This window comes from Lissotriton helveticus, chromosome 7, assembly GCF_964261635.1.
Source record: "Lissotriton helveticus chromosome 7, aLisHel1.1, whole genome shotgun sequence".
Taxonomy (NCBI): Eukaryota; Metazoa; Chordata; class Amphibia; order Caudata; family Salamandridae; genus Lissotriton; species Lissotriton helveticus.
This window is the reverse complement of record NC_136068.1, coordinates 1,547,748,538-1,547,771,589: the sequence shown is the minus strand read 5'-3', so window position 1 is coordinate 1,547,771,589 and position 23,052 is coordinate 1,547,748,538. Positions and strand designations below refer to the sequence as shown.

Here is a 23,052-nt window from a genome sequence, read left to right as displayed (position 1 = left end):
CAACACAGACATAATGCTCAATGCATTGTAAATAGCCCTTATCGCCACAGTTTCTAAAGATAGATCTATGTGCATGTGATAAGGTAGCCTTACTTTAGAGAGACATGGTGACATGGAACTATTGTTTTCATATTGCAGGCAAGGCTGAAAACAAACATTGTGAACCCCAGCTCTGCAGAACTGACCCAGTTCCTGTTCTCACCCTTGAAGACGGTAAGAAATGGACATCTTTGCCTGTCCCAGAATTATTGTCTATTTTGCCCATCTATCTAAGGGGGAAATACGCCACGCTGTCTGTTCATTGTGTTCCATTGTCTCTCAGCCAGGCTCTAATCAACGTCCATCTGTCTGTCTGTTCACTGTGTGCTTGTCTCTCAGTCTGTCCACAGGGTGACTATATTATGCTATGTTGGCTGCTTATAACAGGCACACTACACACTGAATCGTCTCTATTCTTGGCCCTCAGGGCGATACATTGACAGCAGAGTTTGAAAACACATCAGGAGGTGGCAGTCATAGTGAAATATTCTGACTGCCACTAACACATACCTTATGCTTATGAATATATCACGTATCTAAAAATTCTCCTTGGGAGACGAACCTAAGAGCAGAGGGCTTCGCATTCATACTTTCCTTAGAGCTATAAAGTGTCCCTGTGGCGCTGTCTGCCGAGATGTTGGAACCATAGGAGCTGCCTTACTCTACGGCCTCCAGAAGCGGGCAGTAGTTTTTACTCTTGTTTATAGTCTAACCTGCACCCTGGGGTGCAGACTCATGCTAGTGTTTACGTGTAGAAACCTACCCACAACACCTTACACAGTTACGTAGATGAATTTACACATCTTCCAACTCAGCCTGTCTGTCTTCAAAGATGCTCTGAGTACCTTGTGGACATTGTTGTAGCTGATGTGCAGTTGCCACATCCTGTGCAGCTGAGCAGGGCCCCTACAAATATGTTCAAGCACAAATCTTAGGGCCCTAGGATATAATGGGATCGTAACATGGCGGACGGGACATTCGTCATGTCTGTGATAGAGTATTCCACTCCGCCAAGAACTAAATCCGGGCCCTTTGTTACAAACACCAAGTTGACTCAGTCACAGCATACTCAAGGATGCTCAAATTCGCATATAGCGACTGTTGTAGGTAACTTCTGTGCACTTACTAAACATATTGAGCCTCACTTGAAGCCCATTGGCCAGATTTCACCACAAACAGATTAAGAGCTTGACACCGAGAGATAACAGGCTAGGGATTGTGCTTTTACACGTTTGCAAATGGTAGCATGCATGTCACTGTGCCTTACGTTTATCTTAACACCAGCTTTAAGCATGGATGATTCCTCAATGTTTTAGGTGGTGGACAGCTCGGGCGGTTTGCAGCTAGCACAGGAGGTGAAGAGTCCAATGCTGACCAAGGAGGCCATCATTCTGCTGAAGGAGTCCCTGGACGACAATCAGATGGAGCTCTGGCAGTCCCTGGGGCCCAACTGGACCAAGCCAAGGTATGGGGTGACTTGGAAAGAAGACTCATAGCAGGGAGTTATCTAACAAGAAGGTCTCAACATGTGAGAACAGCTAACAAGGGAATTCCAAGAAATGGGTACAACATGCAAGGGTATCCCAAGGTTGGCATGGCCTTTAAAAGAGCAGTGAAACATGAGGATAACATGCAAGAGGATCCCAAGGCACTGAGACGACATACTAGGGGGTCACAAGGCCTGGGGATAATATGCAAGGGTTATTGAGGAGTGGGGAAAGCATATAATAGGGTTGCAGTTATGGGGAAACATGCAAGGGAGTATGGGCCAGATGTACGACATTTCAATTTAGCATTTCCTAAATAGCGAATCCTAAGAAATCACTATTTAGGAAATGCAAAATATTCCAGTACAAAAATAGCAATTTTCCAATAGCGATTCCTACAAAGTTGTTTAAGCAGAGAACCATCAGAGCAACTTTTCACCCTCCTGAGCTTGATTTGAAAAATGGACCTTAGAGCTGGTATAGGGTGGAATCTCAGGCTGCTGATGTGGACCTAGTTCCGCAGGCCATTGAGAGCCACCACATTTCTAATTTCACTGCAGGCCGGATTGATCCGTCAGTACAGCTGAACTAAGCTCAGCCTATGGTTCCAACTTAAAAAATTGAACCAATTTCAAAGAAAAAACAAGCAAATTAAAAAAAAGATTCTGGGTGGGAGGTTGATTTCCTGGTATACCTAGAGCACCAATTGCTGGAAGCTAATCCAGAGCTCTCTAGTTCCCCAGGTCCACGCATGAGTAATTTAACTAGTCCAAGTTTTATGCTTGCTTTCTAGAACTCCTAGTCCTGAATTGATAATGGGACAAACAGGCCTAATTGATGGTTGGAGATAAAACCTAGCGAGGATTACCTACTCACTTGGGAAGCTTGAGAGCTCTGCTAGACACAGTCTTCCCACACTACGTTGCTATCTTCTTCAGTAATACCTTAGCCATTTTAGATAGCTTGGTTCAGTCACGTTTGTGTTTTTTCAGTATGACCATGAGGCATTGATGGTGGGATCATGACCCCTCCATGTTTCAGAGGCCTTTGTGTCCAGCAAAAGTCACCTGTGTCTGTTCTTCTTTACAGGGTGGAGTTTGGCCGAGACTACGCCATGCCTTACACACCCACGTTCAAGAGTGGCTGGGTGCCCCCACAGTTCGACGTTGATGGCAAGCCATGGGAGGACCCGGTGGAAGTGCAGCACCGCCATGAAGAGCTCAGGGCACAGGTAGGAGAGGCACGCCATGGCAGGTTTTCCTCCCTCACCTCCATTTCTCACACATATGAGCAATGTTTCACCACCTGTTTCACGTTTTTCTTCTTTTGTCTCTTGATTGTTGCACTTTTCTGCACCCTTCCCCCTACTTAGTCTTTCTTTGACGCATCTACCCACATTTACACCCAATCTTTTATACAACAGTGACAGCGGAAAAGATTTTGTTGTTCAGTCCACTTTTCAATGGGTTGTAGGCAAAAGGTCAGATTATCACAACAATTCTTGCTACTAAAACACTGCTCAAATTTCTATACATCATTATTTTCAGGTGACTTAGTTGAATTGGATGAGTTGAAATGCACCACTAGTACAACTCTCAGAATTCACTCAGTTCCTAAAGTGAACTCCAGGAGTGGTGCGCTGCATCCTTAGTGACATGAAGTCATCTGGTAACCTACCTCCCGCCACATCTTGTCTGTCCCATCACCTGCCGCATTTTGTGAGTCAGTACATTAAAGGTGTTTCTTTGATGCTACTACTTTTATGCATACTTAGTTTGAGCACTTAGGAGTAGATGGACTAGGGTTCCTGTTTTCATATATTAAATAGCGACTCCGTAGGAATTGCCATTTACGAAATGCAAAAAGATATGTAGAAAATTAGCGATTCCCTAAAAGCGATTCCTACAGATTAAGAATCGCTATTAGGGAATCACAAATAGGAAATGCCATTGCGTTCCCGCCTATGGGCAAAATAGGAAATGGTTTGAATTTCCTAAATTAAATTTTCCGAATAGGAAATCTCAGTTGAAGAAATGCAAACCCAAGGGTGCCTCTGGGCTTAAGGCCCCCCGGGAGGCACCCTGAATTTCCTACAGTGTTGAAATTGCAAATTGGACGGTTTTTGGCCCTTGGTACATCTGAAAAGGCCATTTAGTATTTATTAATGGCCCAAAATATCGATTCGGCCGGTTAAGAAATGCTAACTGGCTTCGTTCATCTGGGACTTAATATCTAGACCCTTGCGTCTCCATCATGCCTAACGTTTGCTCCCAAATACAGTCACTTCTGTTTTCAAAGCCATAGATGCCAGCTGGTGACATGTATTGTTGTATGACACCTCTAGTCCATCCTGTATTTTTAGGCCACATCTGATTGCATTCTGGAAGTTGTGGTTTTATTTGTAATATTGTAAGTACCGGTTAAAATTCCCAACATGCGGGCTCTCTCCAGATTCACGTTGTTGCTGCAGATGCTGTGCTCCCCTGCACATGTGATGGTGTGGTTGAAGGGCCATACAATTCCACCACTACCTTCCCAGGCGCACAATTTCTTGGCCTTACCAAGTCCCTCATCCTGTACCCGCTCACTCACATTTCAAAATTGTTAAATAACAAGAAGTCTTATAACTTTTCTCAGGGAAAGGGGTGGAAGTTCTGTGAAACCCTCACCTTCCCACCCCTGCCGCATACACCTCTGGGTCGGTTTAATCTCTGTAGTTACAAAAAGATGAGGATTCATAAGGGGAGACTGTGTGCTTATGAGTAGTAGGGTGTAAGTGGCACTTACCTTACTTCCACCTCTACCGGACGGACAAGGGAAAATGTATTTTCTATTGGTCCAGTTAAGGGCATTTTTTATGTCAGATTATGTTTTATCAAAAAAGGGCGCAAAATTGGTATTGCTGCACTAACTGGCCTTTTAAATATTCAGATTCAGATGAAAGCCATGCCCCTTGCTCCCCAGCTCGCCGATGCTGTACCGTAGCACACACCCCGGAAGCATCATGCAGCCTCAGCTGAACGTCCCTCGAGCGGTCCTGCCCGCGTGACCACGAGCTGCTCATGGGCGCTGTGAGGTGCTAGCTTTCGTTTGGAATGGTACCTCGAAGCAGGGTGCAGTGATAAAGACAGTTCTCCTGCTAATTGGAGCTTTGGATTGTTTTTTTACCTTTAGTGTTGAGAGCAAGAGTCACTGTGAATCTCTGCACTTCAGTGGCCCTGAATCATCCGCTCCTAGGCTTTGTGGCCCCAAGAACTTAAATCCATCCCTGCCCAGCTGGTGATCGCCCTTTAAGCTCTAGTGGTACAAGGGGTTTCACCCTGTGTACTGTCACAAAGCCAAAATTACATTGACGTTAAAACTGAAAAATTTGGATGCAAGACGACTATGGTTGAGGCCTTAGGCTGTGGGCGGTGAGAACATCTAGGCTCTCTCCAATTATGCAGCAAGAAATGGCAAGTTATGCAGAGAAATGCAACTCATTTTGTGATAGTATTGCTTCCTTATTGTGTCATTTTCTGCACAAGTTATCACTGTTAGCACCAGTTAAACACCCAAATACAGCAATAAGCCATAAAAAGGGGACCAGTCAACCTTTCCGAAGGGCCTTCCACTGCACCGCAACAAGTGTTGCCAAGTTTTTAGTAACTTTTGGTCTGTTTGAGATAGATACAACATTTGGAAAATCTGCAGAGTCTGCAGCAGATGATGGATTATGTGGCAAATGTGGCAATCCATAATTGTGTAAAAAAAATCCACAGTCGCAACATTGTATAATGACACTGGCTCTGCCTATTTCTCTTACTATATTCTTTCTGACCTCTCCTCTCTTTTCACAATATGTACCATTTCTCCTCAGATCACTTTGACCTATTCACTGTGTTTTTCCCCCTCAGCAATCAGCCAGCCAGATCGTCCGGCCCCCACCCCTACCCACCATAAACGGGTAAGTGTAAAATACTACTAAAAGAGTACATTTAGCCACTGTCTGAGGGGTAGGGTTAAATTTAATTTAAAATATATTACATGGGCTATGTATTTATACTATACCTTAAGCAGGGGTGGTGAGGGCAGTCATGTTGTGATGCATGTTTTTGTCCCAACTTCAGCCATACAGCCTTTCAGATGAGGAAACACTCAGCGCTCGGTTAGGAGAGGGTTAACAGTGCTTCTCTCTGCCTCTGGAGAAATGTGTGGCATACTGACACATTAGTCTGCTTCTAAGCTTCTAACAGAAAGACGGTTTTAGATATAACCTGTGCTCTTTTGTCAATTTAACCAAAAGCAACCCCCCAACTCCCTATATTGGGCGCCTGGACAACACCAAACTGAAAACTTTGCACCACAAAACCATACTTCTCCCACAGTGTTTATCGCCCACACAAAGAGAGTAGAATAGACTTCATTGTGATGGCAATGTCTAACAAAACGCTCTGAGACATTGGCGAGTCCACCGTCTTTTCCACCTCAACAACTGCAACCGTACCCACAAATAGCTCTGCTGTCCCCTGAAAGGCCCTTGCCTACCAAGTAAGGCAGCACACTTGTACTGTTTCCATGTTCTATCTCCTTTATCAAAGTGCTCTCTGGGGCCAAAATGTGTGCCAACAATCATTGCCAACAATAACTCCTACATAAAATAACTAAATGTCATGTAATCGGCATTTGGATGTTACATGGGTATATCAAACAAACTCACATGCCCACCGTTCAAATTAATTTCATATGTCCCTATACTAATTCACCACTAATCCTTTTTGGGCTCCAGAGTAGCGTGCTACAGTACTCTCTGAAAAGCGCTTCGACGCCTCGTCAAGGGTAGTAAGCACTATAAGGTAGTTACAATTACAATAGAAGAGATACCGGTGGCACATGACAGTAACTGTCAAATGTGGCTATCAGGGTCACATTATAGGATTTCGTGTCATAAGGGGAATGCCATGAGAAAATTGTGGCATAGACGTGGATATGAGGGATACAGGGGTAAATCATCTCACTGGCTGGTATCAGGGGGATTCTTGGGACACATAGGAAGATAACAAGGGCATATCATTGCATTTGCTGGCATATGAAGGGCACTGAGCGCATATCATGGCATTTGGATGTACCTGCATCACACCGTGGTATTGATTTTCATGGCTTGGACCTGGATGATACAGGCTGGTATCTGAGACATATCTTGGTCAAATATGGTACTGACTGGCATGTGATGGCGACTCCTTACAACATGGTAGCATTGACCAGCATATGGAGATACCTAGACAAAAGATGGCAATGACTGCCATACGATGGGGGCAATTTCAGAACATACCCACCGATTGTTAAGGCCCAGGGTATACTCATTTATTTAGAAAAAATGTCAAACTGATATTATAGGACTAAATTGGTGTCTTTAAAATATGTACAGCTGTGTGATATTTCATGCTGACTGGGGACACGTATTGCTGATGTTAAAGCTTCATTTAATTGGGCTCAGAGGGCACAATTTACTGTGTGGGTGCATTCAGTGGTCGATAGTGATAGCCCTCTATGGCCTATTATTACTGCACACAACGTCTGTCTGAGACGAGCCTGTAAAGTTGAAGTCATCTAGTTCTGCTTTCATGATATTGTGAAATGTGTCTACCTTTTCGTTTTCACAGCCACCTTTCTTTAAATAGATTCTCATTCATATTATGTGTCAGATAAAACACATGGGAGGTACAGTCCAGGAACTTGGAAGGAGCTGTAAAGCAGCTCTGGAGACAGATGGTTTATACTTTCTGGAAAATAATAGGAGAATCTTTCAAATTGCCCTTCCAGATGATCAACACTGCCTGGAATACAAATAGCTATTAATTCGGGATGGCCCCCTAAAAACCAGACTGGATGTCTGCTTGCTTTGCAGACCATGAATTATTGGCCTCATTTAGGAGTAGTACCACACAAGCTATGGCTATTTAGGTATTTTCATGCTGTAATATGCACCATGTTTTTGCATTCACTTTATAATTTCTACTTGAGGAGAACGGATTTCGGAAGGATGTTTAAGCCGCACCTCAACCTGTCGGTATGTTCACCTGTGGCCTCTGAGCCACGATTCTTCTCCCTGTATGCCAAAGGCAATTTATTTTATATATATACACCTTTACGAAGTCAAGCTAAATTTATTTCTTTTACCATTATTATATGCTGTGATCTTCTATTATAAGTCTCTGCCTCGATTATTTTCTATGGCAGGTGTGTTACAGTACCAGTGGCTGGTCATGTGTGGTGCTGGGCTTGCTCCATGTTTGAGCGGGAGTATATTTACTATTGTTGTAGTCCTTTTTGGTTGTAGTAGCCCTATGGTTGTAAATTTGGCTCTACCTTAAGATACTTTGTTGTAAATGTACACTCGGAAATGGTGAATAGCCACAATTATTACATTACAAGGTGTAAGAGCGGATTTACTCCTGTGCAGATTTACAATTGTGAATAGGTGTTATAGTCATAGGTTTATGAATTGCAATTTGTAGTAAGTGGTACTACTCTAGTACTACTTTACATACTACAAAATCAAATTGTGCCCCCTGATTTTTAAAATTCTTTGTTAAATGTGTACAACATAAAAGTTTATAAAACAAACAAAAATGTAATGGTACATAATAAAATAATCTCATCTTCCTAAAGACAGCAAATAAGATTGCAAAACATTATTTGTGAAAAAAATTATTAAATTACAGTACATAGCATAAAATTAATAGGCAATCCGACTTCTAAACAAGACCAACACTCCATAAATGAAATATGCGTTTTCAGATGAATGTAGGTTCCAAGATAGCGAGTTTTGTGCTGGCTAATCAAAAAATTTTCCCACTGACTAATCAAACAAATGTGCCAACAGATGCAACATAAATGCAAACTGTTAAACACATTTGTGTGCATATGCAATTAAAAGTTTCAATAGCTGCACAGTATAGATATGTAGCAAATACACTAGAAAGTTGGTTCAAAACCTGTGGTCCATGGACACAGGGGGTCCACAACGGCAAGTCAGGGGGTCCTCGACTGCTTAGAAAATTAAATAATAATAGCATAATAATAAAGAAAAGATAACTAAAGAAGCAATATGTAAAATTGGGCGTTTTAAAACATTCTGTAAATAGTAAGGAGTTTGGAATTGGAGGATACAAATTATGTTGGTGTCCTCAGATTGATTCATGGGAGCAGTGCAAGTACGTCAAACAGAATATAGTATGGAAGATGGGGGGCCTCATTGAAATTTTGAAAACCTCCAACCTTCCCATTAAAACGTAGATGTTTATTTTATTTGTGAATTAAATACAATATTTCATCAATTGTGTATTTGTATGATGAGTGCTTGTGTCCTTATTTTATGATATTGTTTTGCGGTTCAAATGATCGCAATTGCTTAGGCCTGGGTCCCCATGTTACAATAAAGACTAAGTGGGGGTTCTCGGATTCTCGGATTCCAATAGTGATTCAATGGGGGTTCCCGGATCCCAGCAATGATTAAGTGAGGGTCCACAAAGTCAAACGGTTACGAACTACTAAACTTAGGTGAGCACACGCTACTGCAAGTCCCTGCGCAACACCCATGGAATATGAAGTATTTCCAGATTTACTAGGAATCTTAAACCTGTAAATGCGCCAGATTCTGACGTCAACGCAGGGGTGGCGTTAGAGAGCCGCAATGAGGAGAAATATCCTTATTTCCTATCGTTTTTCCTCTTTCTAAAGATCTTGTAATTGTTTTGGAGCAGGAAAGTGTGCCTTCCTGCACAAAAACAATTACTTCTACAACGCAAACACCCCTGCACGATGGCTCAAGGGTGCCTGCATTGGTGCACGGCAGCCCACTGTGCGCCAGCGCAGTGGAAAAGGGCAGGAATGTGCTATATCTCATAGATATGGCGCAGTCTTGGCTTTTTTTTCTTACGCAGGGCAACGAAGAAAGATTTCTTGCGGTGCTGCCCTGTGCCAAACCTCATAAATGAGGCCCTGTATGTACAATTTGCAGGACCCTGAACTCTACACCAACTTTAGTACCTTAACAATAAAACCCCCATTTCAGGCGGTTCCTGTAGGGCTAGCAGCAAATCAAGCTTACCCAATCATACTGTTAGCCAAAAAATCAAACTCCTGATCAAGCGTTCTGATTTGCCCTGCAGGCTTTGGCCTTGTCCCTTCCAGGCACTTGTCACCTCTAGCTTGATGCTCTTGAAGCCCTCAAGGCCTAACACTGCAACTCTCTAGCTGGCACTTGTTTCCGGGTTGACCATTTGATGCTCAATTGGGTTTTGCTCTTTATGGCTCTTTGTTCATAAAGATGTCTAGTAGATGACAAGGGTAGCATCTGATGTGCCTTGGTTATCTTTTGGTACCTCTGGTACTGCCCCTGTTTCCCCTGGTCTCATGGAGAGAGAATGAATGAATGAACTGATGGGTGGATGAATTTGAAAAGCGTGAATAGCAGCCCAAAGAGAACGTAAAGGCAAAAAAGGTAACTGCAGCAACATACTTCCTGTATTAAAAATGATGTAAACAACCAGGTTTTGAGCTACTCCCTAAAGTGTGAACTGTTGGCAGTTTGGCAAAGAGAAAAAGGGAGATTGTTCCAAGCCCTTCATGCCAGAAAGGCAAAAGAGCACACGCCCTTGCTCGCTTTACCTTCGGAGTCTTCAGGAGGAGCCTCTCTGACGAACTCAGCAGTCTAGAAGGCTGATTGGCTGAAGTCTATCTGAGAGATCAATGGGTCCTTCACATAAATAGATCCATGTGCCAGCATGCGCTTTGGTTCCGGCTGCCAGTCTTAGCAGAAGGATGTGGACGTGGGTTAGTAAATCCTCAGAATGAGGTGAGCCGCTACATTCTGCACAGTTTGCAGACTTTTGAAAATACTCAGGAAGCCCAGGGTGGAGACTGGAAGAAGATCAAGAATTTTCCAGAGAGAATGAAGTAGTGAAAGACATGGCCCCGTCACTGAGGGCAGAAAGACAATTCATTATCAAATTTGACACCTAGATTCCTCACACAGCCACCTTCCTCACATGAAGACAGCAGGAACAGGAAGTCAGCAAAGTTGAAGGAGCCATGCTTATCGTCTGTGGTTCCCATTCCTTGACCATTCTCCATGTTCCTCAGTAGCAAAGGATGAGACAGGCGGCTGACCCTGTGATGTCACTGTGAATCAGTGGGTTCCTGACGTCACTTCTGCTGCGACTGAAACTTTGGAGAACGACCATCCATTCTCGGGTGATCTAGAATGCCAGTGGTCAATGTCTAATGCCTTGCCCGCACAGCTAGGTTCACTCTGTGGGAATAAGTGTAAAAACAAATTCTGAGGTAAATAAAATGAATATCTTTGAGTAATTTTATCAACTACTTTTCAAGAGACATTCATACATTTATAACTGGTCAATATTCTAGTACCTGCCCACACTGACTCTGCTTTTGTTTTCCTGCAGACACGGAGATGATGATGTCAAACGCATGAGCTGCAGTTATGATTTTGTCGCAAGAAATAGCAACGAGCTGTCAGTGCTCCAAGGAGAGGTGATACAGGTAGGGGCGATTCATGAACAAGAATTTGGAAAGTGCTGTTGCCGGAGGCTGAAGATGGGCACAGAGGCTTTGGGAGATGTCTTACAACAGGCCAGTGCTTGCGTAAGGCTTGTACACAGTTAGCTGCACACGGCCTATCCCTACACTAACACCCCCCCTGTGGTCACCGCTCTGTCCCCTCTTGGTGTGTACTGCAACAACCAACTCCATGCACTCATGCGTTCATGCTCCCACCATCTCCATTCACGGTTCACGTCCCACTTCCTTCACTGTTCTGTTGTCCTCTGTGCTGACCTGGCGACCCACTCTGGCCACTGCCTCGACGAACCCACCCTCTCTGGGCAGTGCCCTGACCAATCAACTCTCACTGGGCAGTGCCCCCGAATGGCTGACCCTCAATGGGCATTGCCTCGACCAGCCTACCCTGTCGGGGCAGTGCCCCAACCAGCAGACCCTCTCTGGGCAGTCCCCCGACCAGCTGAAACTCCCTGGACTGTGCCCCGACCAATCGACTCTCTCTGGGCATTACCCTAACGAGTTGACTCTCTCTGTGTATTCCCCCAACCAATCAACTCTCTGGGCACTCCCCTGACAAGCCAACCCTCTCTGGCAGTGCCCTGACCAGCCAACTCTCCCTAGACAGTTCCCGACCTTTCGACTCTCTCTGGGCACTGCCCCATCCAGCCACCCCTCTCTAGGGAATGCCCTGACCAACCAACTCTTTCTGGGCACTGTCCGGACCAGCCGACTCTCTCTGGGCACTGCCCTGACCAGCCAACTCTCTCTGGGCTGTGCCCCAATGAGCCAACCCTCTCTAGGCTGTGCCTTGACCAGCCGACCCTCCCTGGGCTGTGCCCTGACCAGCCGACTCTGTTTGGGAAGTCTCCCAAACAGCTGACTATTTCTGGGCAGTGCCCGACCAACTGACCCTCTCTGGGGAGTCCCCCAACCAGCCAAGCCCCTCTGGGCACTGGCCCGACCAGCCGGCTCTCTCTGGGCACTCCCCCAAGCAGGTGACCCTCTCTAGGGAGTGCCCTGACCAACCAAATCTCTCTGGGCACTGCCCTGACCAGCCGACTCTCTCTGGGTACTGCCCTGACCAGCAGACTCTCTCTGAGCGCTGCCCTGACCAGCCGACTCTCTGGGCAGTCCCCCGACCAGCTGCCTACTCTGGGACCTGGCCCAACTAGCTGACCATCTCTGGGCACTGCCACAATCAGCTGACCCATTCTATGCTCTGCCCCGACCAGCCAACTTTCTTTGTGAATTCCCCTAATTTCCTAGTTTCACTGCTTCAACCACCTCCAAACTCTGCCCTGACCCCTTCCATTCACTGCGCTGAACCCCGTTGCACTGATCCGACCCCGACTGCACCGCCCCCCACCCTTTTCGGTTAGTGTTCTCACCCCCTTTACATACTGCTCTCACAACTGGTACTCTCTAATGACCCCTGGTGCACAGTCCAACTCCTTTCATTGGCTACCTTAGACTTGCCCCTTAAAAGTGGGCTTCTATTTAAACCATACAGTCTATGGCCTCAAATTTTCTTTTTGATGTTGATTTTTATATGTGTTTTCTCCTGCATATTAAGTGCTTAACTTGGTGCCCGCCTCGTTTGACTCTTAGGGCTGTGCTCCAATGCCTCCATGCTCTACTCTGTCCTATGGCGTGCTGCTTTGACTCCCTCAAGGCACTACTTTAAGGAACATGAAGAGAACTAAGTGTGATGATAAGTCTTGTTATATGTTCGCCTTCTTCCCAGGTCATAGACGACACCAAGAAATGGTGGAAAGTACAAAACAATTATGGACAAGTGGGTTACGTGCCATATAACATCCTTGCACCTGTGCCTTCCGATGACACCTCTGAGAGCAGGATAAATGGGACCCCAAGTGTTCACTTTAAGGTATGTCTATGATAAAGTAATGAGCGCCAGGAGAGGATGGACTGATGTCTAGGGGTGTTGGGCTCAAGTTTGCACATTTAAATGAATAGAGGAGCCACAGGGAAATACCAGCCATCGGTCTAAGAGTGACGTGGGTGGAAACAATTGCTGCCTCTCCTATGATCCTACCGCCTCCCCAAGCTAAGCTACGCCTCCCCTCCTACGCTATCCCGCTCATAAGACCCTCTCCTCTAGTTTGGCCACTAAATCTTTTCGTCCCCCCCAACTGCAGCAGGTGATTCAGATGACCTTGATGTAGAACATGTTAATCACTTAAAGTGTATCTCTGTTATCATGCTTGTTTCTAGGGATCCTATTTCCTATTTATAAAAACAAGCACTGGCGCGGTTTTAAGGGATCCATGGACTACAGCTTTGAGTGTGCAGGACCCTTCCTTTACATGCTTTGGAAAAGCTAGTCTGTTTTTTTTATCAGTGATGATGATGATGATGATGAGGATGATGATGAGAGATTTATAAAGTGCGACTAATACCCTGGGGTGTCTAGGCGCTATCAAGAAAGCCTTGGTCGGCTGAGCATGACTCTATTGGTTGACAAGTTTTGTAAAGCTGGGCATTATGAGAAGGCTCTATAACCACTACAGAGTCCCAAAGATGAACCATATTATAGCATCAAAGTGGGGTTTGGGTTGCCCTTTACCCTTAGGAGCACATGTAGCGCTCACTGAGAGGAAGGATGAGACGCTACGTACCACCTCTTCTCAGGAGAGCTGCTATACACAGCGGGCCACTCCTTCTCCCACCTCGCTGCCACGTCCTGGAACGCCCCCACCTCCGAACATCACCCTCGCTGATGGACTTCAGGAAGAGACTCAAGACCTGGTTTTTGACTAAGCCCAGCAACACAGCACCTGGATACCCTCACGGGTGATTAGCCGCACTATACAAGTACTGATTGGTTGATTGATACTTTTTGATGGAATTATTACGACACCACTAAGCACGTCTGACATGGTTTCAATGGGACGAAGCCATGGTTTCTTAGCGTTGCCGCTGTGCCTTTAATCAGACACTACCACCTCTTCCTAGCAGGGCTGCTGCAGGGTTAATGGGGCCCTCGTTGCACTTCTGAGCAGGGTGGTCATAATTCAGTTGAGACCATAATGACTTTTCTTAGCAGGGCTGTTTTCATTTAATCGGGCAGTGCCTGCACCTAACAGCGGCGCTGCTATAATTATAATGGGACAGTTCTCACTCTTCCCTGCAGGAATGTCTGCATTTAATTGGGACAGTTTCAGAACGTCTAAACAGGACTGATGCACTCTCCAACAACTCCTGGGAGAACCCCATCATGGGTGCAAACAAACTTGTCCCTGAATCAGAATACACTGTTTTGCAGTAAATGCCTTTGGAGATTTAGAGATAATGAAGGTAGGCAGAAGTAGTGCAAGTATTTCTCATAACCAAAGAACAAGCCCTGCACAAACAATAGTAATGGAAGAGTCTCTCACACACACCATAGGTACACAGCTGGCGTTTGAGCCCGAAGGTGTTCATGACTGAAAGAGACTTTGCTAGAGGCTCATAAATCTACTTCTTGGGCAGGGGGTTGGGAGAAGCAGAGAGCAACACAGATTGCAGGGGAGAAAATTACACAAGGGAGACAGCTGGAAAACACATGCTCTCCCATGGAGTGAAGGAAGCAGCAATGCAAACTGAGACATAGCAGTCACAGTATAGGCAGCAGTAGGACAAGCTAACTCCATGATGGACGCCTGTCCTGTTCATTTCATTGCACTTGCCTTGCACTTTCAATCACAGTTTTAGTTCAGCCGGTTTGATAGCAGAATCCATTGTACTAGGAGCTACAGACAAAGCAATGATTAGATGAGCTGTCATGCCTCAAATGAGGTGCAGTGAGAACTCTGTAGGATGTGCAAGCCAAAGAACCAAGAGCTGTGGAATACAACAGAGTGTGCCATAATGTGGCGTACCCAAATCTCCTTCTCTCATGTCAGATGGGGCTAGTTCGTCCTGTCCACTTGTTTGGTTAGATTCTGGTACTTGCGGTTTGATTTTGTATCACAATCAGAGCCATTAATCCTCTTGCCTTCTTTAAACATACAAATGTTACCAAAGCTTGATAGTATGTGGGATTCTTATCGCAAATTTATTTTGAAATGAAGTTGGCAAATTTGTACAGTTTTAAAAGGATAAAGACAGCCTCACTTCGAGATTTAGCTTAGTGTGCGCCTCACAGCCTTACAAAAGTTAAAAGAAAAGTACCAGCCCCAGGTAGTGACTTAGGGCCTTATTCACAATGAATTGGTGATGGGCAGTGCCGCAAGTCTTTTTGCTGCGCTGCCCAACACCAATTTGAAAGGGCAGGAATGCACCGTTTTTACATGATACGGTGTATTCCTGTCCTTTCTGCCTGCGTCAGCACACAATTTGGTGCCTAGCGCCAACACAGGCACTCTAGTATCATGGTGTAAGGGTGTCTGTGTTTTGGGCTGGATTGTTTTTGTGTAGGAAGTGACACTTCCTGCACAAAAGCAATCCATGGAGGCTTTTTCTTCTTCTATGTGTGCTTCAGTATGCAACATAGAAAGAGGAACAAGCATTAGAAATGCAATAGGTCTCGCAGCATTAGAGTTAGTGCTTTTAGAATTGTTTATGGGTTTTTTTGTAAATCTTTAGCATTTTTGTTTCCTGTAGCCAATGCTAAAGAATTTAAAAAAAAAAGCCATAAACATTTCTAAAAGCTCTAACTCAAATTCTCCGAGACCTATTGCATTGGAAATGCAATAGGTCTCGCAGTAGGAAAGTTTGAGCTATAGGTGTTATTTATTTTTTTGTTTTTTATTTATGTGTTGTTTTTTCTAAATAGCTAAATTAATAGCTTTCTTCTTTACAAAGCCAATAGTTATAATTTTTGTAAATGTGACACCTCTAGCATTTGTAAAGCAACATGTTTTGTATTAACGGGACTTATATGTGACTTATATGTATTGATATTAAAAAAATCAATGGCTTTAAAAAACAATTAATAATTAATACGTAAATAAAATGGATTTTATTTTATATTGCCAATAGCTTAAAGTTTATTAAATATATTTAGTGAAGATGCTGTGGTTGCGCTGAGTGAGGGTGAGTGAGGGTGAGGGTGAGTGAGGGTGAGGGTGAGTGAGGGTGAGTGAGTGAGGGTGAGTGAGGGTGAGTGAGTGAGGGTGAGTGAGGGTGAGTGAGTGAGGGTGAGTGAGTGAGGGTGAGTGAGTGAGGGTGAGTGAGTGAGGGTGAGTGAGTGAGGGAGGGTGAGGGGGTGAGAGGGTGAGGGGGTGAGGGGTTGAGGGAGAGTGAGGGTGAGGGTGAGGGGGTGAGGGGTTGAGTGAGAGTGAGGGTGAGTGAGGGGTTGAGGGTGAGTGAGGGTGAGGGGTTGAGGGTGGGTGAGGGGTTGAGGGTGAGTGAGGGTGAGGGGTTGAGGGTGAGTGGGGGTGAGGGTGAGTGAGGGTGAGTGAGGGTGAGGGTGAGTGAGGGTGAAGGTGGGTGAGGGTGGGTGAGGGTGAGTGAGGGTGAGTGAGGGTGAGTGTGGGTGAGTGTGGGTGAGTGTGGGTGAGTGTGGGTGAGTGAGGGTGAGTGAGGGTGAGGGTGAGTGAGGGTGAGGGATTGAGGGTGAGGGGTTGAGGGTGAGTGAGGGTGAGGGGTTGAGGGTGAGTGAGGGTGAGGGGTTGAGGGTGAGTGAGGGTGAGGGGTTGAGGGTGAGTGAGGGTGAGTGAGGGTGAGGGGTTGAGGGTGAGGGGTTGAGGGTGAGTGGGGGTGAGTGAGGGTGAGGGGTTGAGGGTGAGTGAGGGTGAGGGGTTGAGGGTGAGTGAGGGTGAGGGGTTGAGGGTGAGTGAGGGTGAGGGGTTGAGGGTGAGTGAGGGTGAGGGTGAGTGAGGGTGGGTGAAGGTGAGTGAGGGTGGGTGAAGGTGAGTGAGGGTGGGTGAAGGTGAGTGAGGGTGAGTGAGGGTGAGTGTGGGTGAGTGTGGGTGAGTGTGGGTGAGTGTGGGTGAGTGTGAGGGTGAGGGATTGAGGGTGAGGGGTTGAGGGTGAGTGAGGGTGAGGGGTTGAGCGTGAGTGAGGGTGAGGGTGAGTGAGGGTGAGGGTGAGTGAGGGTGAGGGTGAGGGGTTGAGGGTGAGTGAGGGTGAGGGTGAGTGAGGGTGAGGGTGAGTGAGCTACATCTAATGACTTCAGAGGACTGCTTATAGACTGTTTAAATTACAACCACTGTCGATAGTAAGTACTATTGACCCTGATAACACCCTAATATATGTCCAAAGTCACAGTTTGGTAGGACTGGGCCAGACCAATGTATATGTTTCTATAAGTGTAGTCAGGACCATACAAGGGTTAGTTGAATAGCCTTGGCGGAAAACCCTGCTTCATTTTTTCGTATGAAACGATCCAGAGCGCCGCCTCAAATTGACAGGCGAAAGTATGATCTAAACATTACTGACATCTCCATCCTGAGGCGTGGGGTCTATAGCGTGACAGCTCGGTCTACACTTCATGCCCTTGGACGAACGCGGATTGGCTGTTCCGTTCTATGTGTCAGGAGCTCAAGGCTGACAAAACTGATGCCGAACTCCTAAAGGAAGTTTTAGAAAAAATGCGCTTGAGATGAGTAGCAACCAAATCGAAGGCAGGCAGATTTCGCTTCATTTATATCCAGTATCGTTGTTGTCCTGAGCGGCACCCTCGGGGCAACAGAAGCCGCTGCCATTGCTAAATAAAACAATGCAAACAATAGTTTAAAATATGGCGCGCTGAAGGATCTTAAATACAGCCTTTAACCCCTTAATCCTCGCTAATTGTACAAAACACCCACTGTAACGCAAGAGTCGAAGAGCGTTCTGACGTACCTTGCCTCGTAGTTTTTGCAGATGTGTAAGAAGTAGACAGAGGACTAACGCTTCCCCAGGGTAGGGTAACGGGGCGGCCATTTCAGAAGAGAGCGTTTCCGGTCGAGAGGAATGGCAGCTTCTCGGATGGCCACCATACCCTGAAGATTTGCCGTTTGATGGAGAAAGTAAACACAAATTGAGACAGAACACTTTATTGGTCTAAATGGAGGGAGTCTCCCTTCCAATTAGAAAGCCTGCTTGTGCGTGAGCTTGAGGTCCTTTCTAAGCAAGTCTGGTGAAGATATAAAACACTTTATTGCATTTCGGGTTACGTTATTAAGTGGAGAGGTCATTGAGTCGGTACTTGTTTTTCTAGCCTCTCCAGTGCATGTTTTGTTTGCTTCTTTACTTTTGTAGCAGGTAGTAAGATCTGATAATGTACCCCGAAGGACGGCAATAAGAGACTATACAAAAATGCAAATTCAAAGAAATCGCCCAGCAAAACGTGTGCTCAAAGTCCTGAAACGCAAATAGATTTTCTGCTTGTGACAGGCCAGCTGTTTCTGTAATTCTTACACTATTACGTGATTATGCATGGAGTAAAAGTTTTGAACGCGACATGGCAGGCAGGGGAGGGGGCGGAGCGGGGGTGTGGGAGGAGTGCGGGAACAGACGGGGAGGAGAGTAGGAGGAGGAGAGTAGAGGAGGCACGGCCTAGCGGCCGTGCAATCAAGAAGTGAGGGGGTGGAGCTGGGGGAGGCAGGAGAGTAGGAGGAGGAGAGTAGAGGAGGCACGGCCTAGCGGCCGTGCAATCAAGAAGTGAGGGGGTGGAGCTGGGGGAGGCTGTGTGAGAGAGTAGGCAAGGCAGGCGGCTGGGGGCATGTGCACGCGCATTTAAGCTCAATGCGCATGCGCATTGAGCTTAAATTTCTCGTGCACTGCAAGGAATCGCCACGATTCCTTGCAAGTTGGGGATAAAGAGTGGATAAGCCACCATAGACTCGCAAGCTCGATGCGCATGCGCATCGACAGGCGAGACCTAAAAATGAGGAGAAATTAAGATATTTCTCCTCGTTACGCCTGCCCTGGGGAGGTGTACAGTTTTGAGGTATTCCCAGGTTTACAGATCCTTATAAATCTGGGAATGTGTCAAAACCCATGGGTGTTGTGAGGGAAAAACAACCGCAACGACCATGGAACAGCCCCCTGAAACAGTGTAAGCCAACAGAGTGACTTGTGCTGCGTTGCCTTCCACCATATGTACGAGGCCATGAAAATGCGTGGCTTTGCGTGGCCTTGTACATATGGGTCTGCACTCTGCGCTGCCGGAGCGTCATAAAAAGTGAGGCAGTGCAAGGGGCTTGTAAATAAGAAAGCACAAGGAGATGATGGACGGAGTGCTGAAACTTTTCAGATTCTCACCCCCAGTCACAGATCTGGATTGAATCCACCATCGTTTTTTAGCTCACTTCACCACCCCAGTTCAGACCCAGCCATATGCAAATCATTCTTGACCCTGTGCCTCATGGGAACAGTCCAGCCCAAACTGCCCATCAAGGTGTTCACTGTACCAGAAACAAGCATCCTGGAACCGATTTCAGGGTAGCACCGCTTATCAGACAGGCTTTTATGATTCCAGTGGCAAAGAGAGGGACCCACGAAAGGGTATACCCTGCCAACTTAGGGCAAACAAAGCAAACACAAGGAGATGATGGACGGAGTGCTAAAACTTTTCAGACTCTCACTCCTATTCACAGATCTGGGTTGAATCCATCATCGTTCTTTAGCTCACTTCACCACCACAGTTCAGACCCAGCCATATGCAAATCATTCTTGACCCTGTGCCTCATGGGAACAGTCTAGCCCAAACTGCCCAGCGAGGTGTTACCTGTACCAAAAACAAGCATCCTGGAACCGGTTTTTGGGGTAACACCGCTTATCAGACAGGCTTTTATGAATCCAGTGGCAAAGAGAGGGATCCACGTCTGGGCATACCCTGCTTGTAAATAAGCTTCTAGTTTCGTTTTCGCTGGTTGCATCAGGCATCTATGGATCAGCCAGCTGAGAGATGTGGAGCTTTTAGTTTCATTTACCGATTTCTCACATCTCTTTTTCAACTGTACAAACATTTATTCAGTGTTAACTGTTGCCTAGCAATTAATTCCAAACACTGCACACACACGCATTACTAACAAAGCAACATGAAATATATAAGTGCCCGACTAGCCACTCCAAAGTGTCCCACCTGCTCTCATCCGGTTGTGCCAGCCAATGACTACCAGAGTATACCGGAAGTGAAACGACCTGAGGTCAGGGGGAGAGGAAATGGTTGTAGGATTAAGGGAAGGGCGCTCATCTAGTAGTTCAACAAAGGGAATAGTGCCAGAAAAGCAAGTACTAAATACTGTGGGACCAAAATATCTAAGCAAAATATTAGTCAATCAATATAATATATTAATATAATATATCAGAAAGGTTTGTATAAATACGTAAGTACAGGGCCACTATATTTAACTTCGCATGTATATCTTGAAGAGAAGTATATCTTCATGTCACATAGATCTGGAGATAAGAACAGTCCAGCTATACTTAACCTATACTGAACTTGTCAATAGGTTGGATGTCGATATTTGTGTAGCACAATATTATTGTAGTCAATGTTCTGACAACCCCACAAAAGGAAACACAATTCGTTCACTCTGATGGCTGAAGTTAGTATCTTTTTAGCTCTAGGCACCCCTCTGTGCCTGGCATGCAGGATCTTAGTGTACCCAAGCCATGCCATGGGGGCGCCACTGGACAGTGTGTTCTGAACCAGTCACCAGTAGAGACAGGGGCCTGGGTGAGTCTCGAGGTGTCGGCGTTGTTCCGATGGCTGTGTTGTGCCTGCATAGGTATTACTGTATCTAACTTCACAGATACCGCCCTGCCAGTTTGGCAAGTCCTGAATGAATGCTCTTGTGCCTCAGTGAAGATGCCAGGAACAGGTTGGAAGCTATCAGCCTGTCCAGTGTCCATGCTGTAATAGCAGTGCCAGTCCCGTACTGCACAGTGCGAGTCTGAGTGTGCCACCGCCGGCCCATACGGATTCACAGTCGCCCTTCCCCCTTCAAGAATGAGATTTTTAACGGTCCTAACTGATTCTTCTTAATGCGTGCTTTTTCAATTCTTTTGGCTCTAAAATAATAAAAAAATATCTGTTTCGACATAAAAGAGAAGCTCGTGGAATAACCCAGTATGCCAGATTCTGGCCATGGACCTGGGGTATTATTTCTCAGCAGCAGGGGGTGCTTTCATGGCCGATGGGGGGTGCACTCCTTGGCTCCTCCAGCTCTGACAGAGGCCTGCTGTCCTCCTGAGGGCATCCCTGTCACCCATGTGGCTGGTCCATCCAGTCCTGGTATATGAGCACGATTGACTTCTCTAGCAGAGCTACTGCAAGAGAGTCACTTATGGTACGGGCCATTATTGCACCCGCAGATGGTGAGGAGTTATTGCCTAGATGATGATACAGGCCATTATCCGGCATTGTTAATTTTACTGATGTGGCCATTTTTTCTGCACCGATATCAGACGTAGTTTAAAATGGTGATTTACATCCTTGTTTACAGGATGGGCATTATTGTTGGTACTGGTACTCCGTACTGGTACTGGTATTCCGTTTGTGGGAACCATTTGTACTCACACTGAGGAAGGGCAAACGTTCTTGGAACGGTGAGCTGCATTTGTGCTTTATAATGCTGGAGCCTTCTTTGCTGATACTGACGGGGGCATTATTGCGCAGACTGATAATGCAGGCCATTGGTGCTTAGATTGAGGAGGTCATACCTTCTTATACTGATGACGGGGGCATTATTGCACAGACTGATTGGTGCTTAGATTGAGGAGGTCATACCTTCTTATACTGATGACGGGGGCATTATTGCTAATACTGTTAATGCAGGCTATTGGTGCTTAGATTGAGGCGGTCATACCTTCTTATACTGATGACGGGGGCATTATTGCTAATACTGTTAATGCAGGCTATTGGTGCTTAAATTGAGGCGGTCATACCTTCTTATACTGATGACGGGGGCATTATTGCTAATACTGTTAATGCAGGCTATTGGTGCTTAGATTGAGGCGGTCACACCTTCTTATACTGATGACGGGGGCATTATTGCTAATACTGTTAATGCAGGCTATTGGTGCTTAGATTGAGGCGGTCATACCTTCTTATACTGATGATGGGGGCATTATTGCACAGACTGATAATGCAGGCTATTGGTGCTTAGATTGAGGCGGTCATACCTTCTTATACTGATGATGGGGGCATTATTGCACAGACTGATAATGCAGGCTATTGGTGCTTAGATTGAGGCGGTCATACCTTCCTATACTGATGATGGGGGAATTATTGCACTGACTCATAATGCAGGCTATTGGTGCTTAGATTGAGTAGGTAATAACTTCTTATACTGATGATGGGGGAATTATTGTATAAAATGGTGATTCGGTCATTATTGTTTATAATTATCATTGGGGTATTATTCACTCTACTGATAATGGAGGCCATTAGTGCTCACCTCCGTTATAGCGCTGAACACGTTTGGGGTAATTATAGCTTGTACTGCTGAAATAATGCATTATTACTTATAGTGATGAGAGGGAAATCATTGCTTTAGGGGTCATTATTGCTCACACTGATGATGGGTAGCAGCTCTGCTCCTTCAGATACCGGGGCATTTCCTGTGATATAAAGGAATGGGATACTTGGTACCTACTACTAAGAATCCTGGGCACATACGAGCTCTGCTGAAGTGGGTGCTATGCAAGGTATGGTTTGCTTGGGATTTTTGGCCACCTGCCAAACAAATACTCAAGTGTGTGATTTAGCTCTAGATCAAATACTTGAGTACCCATAATTGACTGACTTGTATTGCACACTCACTCAGTAACACCTTCAATAATCCCATCGAGTCAACTATCAGTGAGTTCTCTAGAGTTGCTACGCATCCTTACAGTGCTATTCATCAGTAGTGCAGGCTCGAGATCCTAGTGAAAAACGAGGTGCCCCACAGCCCAGAGTGAGGGTGGCTGCCATACCCTGATCCCATCCAGTGAGGTGGTTGGCACGGGTGGCAGTGATTATTGTTCAGTGGCATAGGCCCTTTCACCTGAACCTGTGGTGAGGAATATATGATTATACCAC

The 23,052-nt window shown here is 45.8% G+C and overlaps 1 protein-coding gene across 1 annotated transcript in view; it reads left to right on the top strand.

Moving 5' to 3' along the window:
- Positions 1-23,052, top strand: part of EPS8L1 (EPS8 signaling adaptor L1) — a 235,521-nt gene that overhangs the window by 199,746 nt on the left and 12,723 nt on the right. Inside the window, exons 12-17 of the mRNA XM_078655013.1 lie at positions 139-213; positions 1,356-1,504; positions 2,616-2,757; positions 5,423-5,472; positions 10,976-11,072; positions 12,835-12,978. Of these exons, the coding sequence (XP_078511139.1) occupies positions 139-213; positions 1,356-1,504; positions 2,616-2,757; positions 5,423-5,472; positions 10,976-11,072; positions 12,835-12,978 (657 nt within the window). The remainder of the gene's footprint in view (positions 1-138; positions 214-1,355; positions 1,505-2,615; positions 2,758-5,422; positions 5,473-10,975; positions 11,073-12,834; positions 12,979-23,052) is intronic.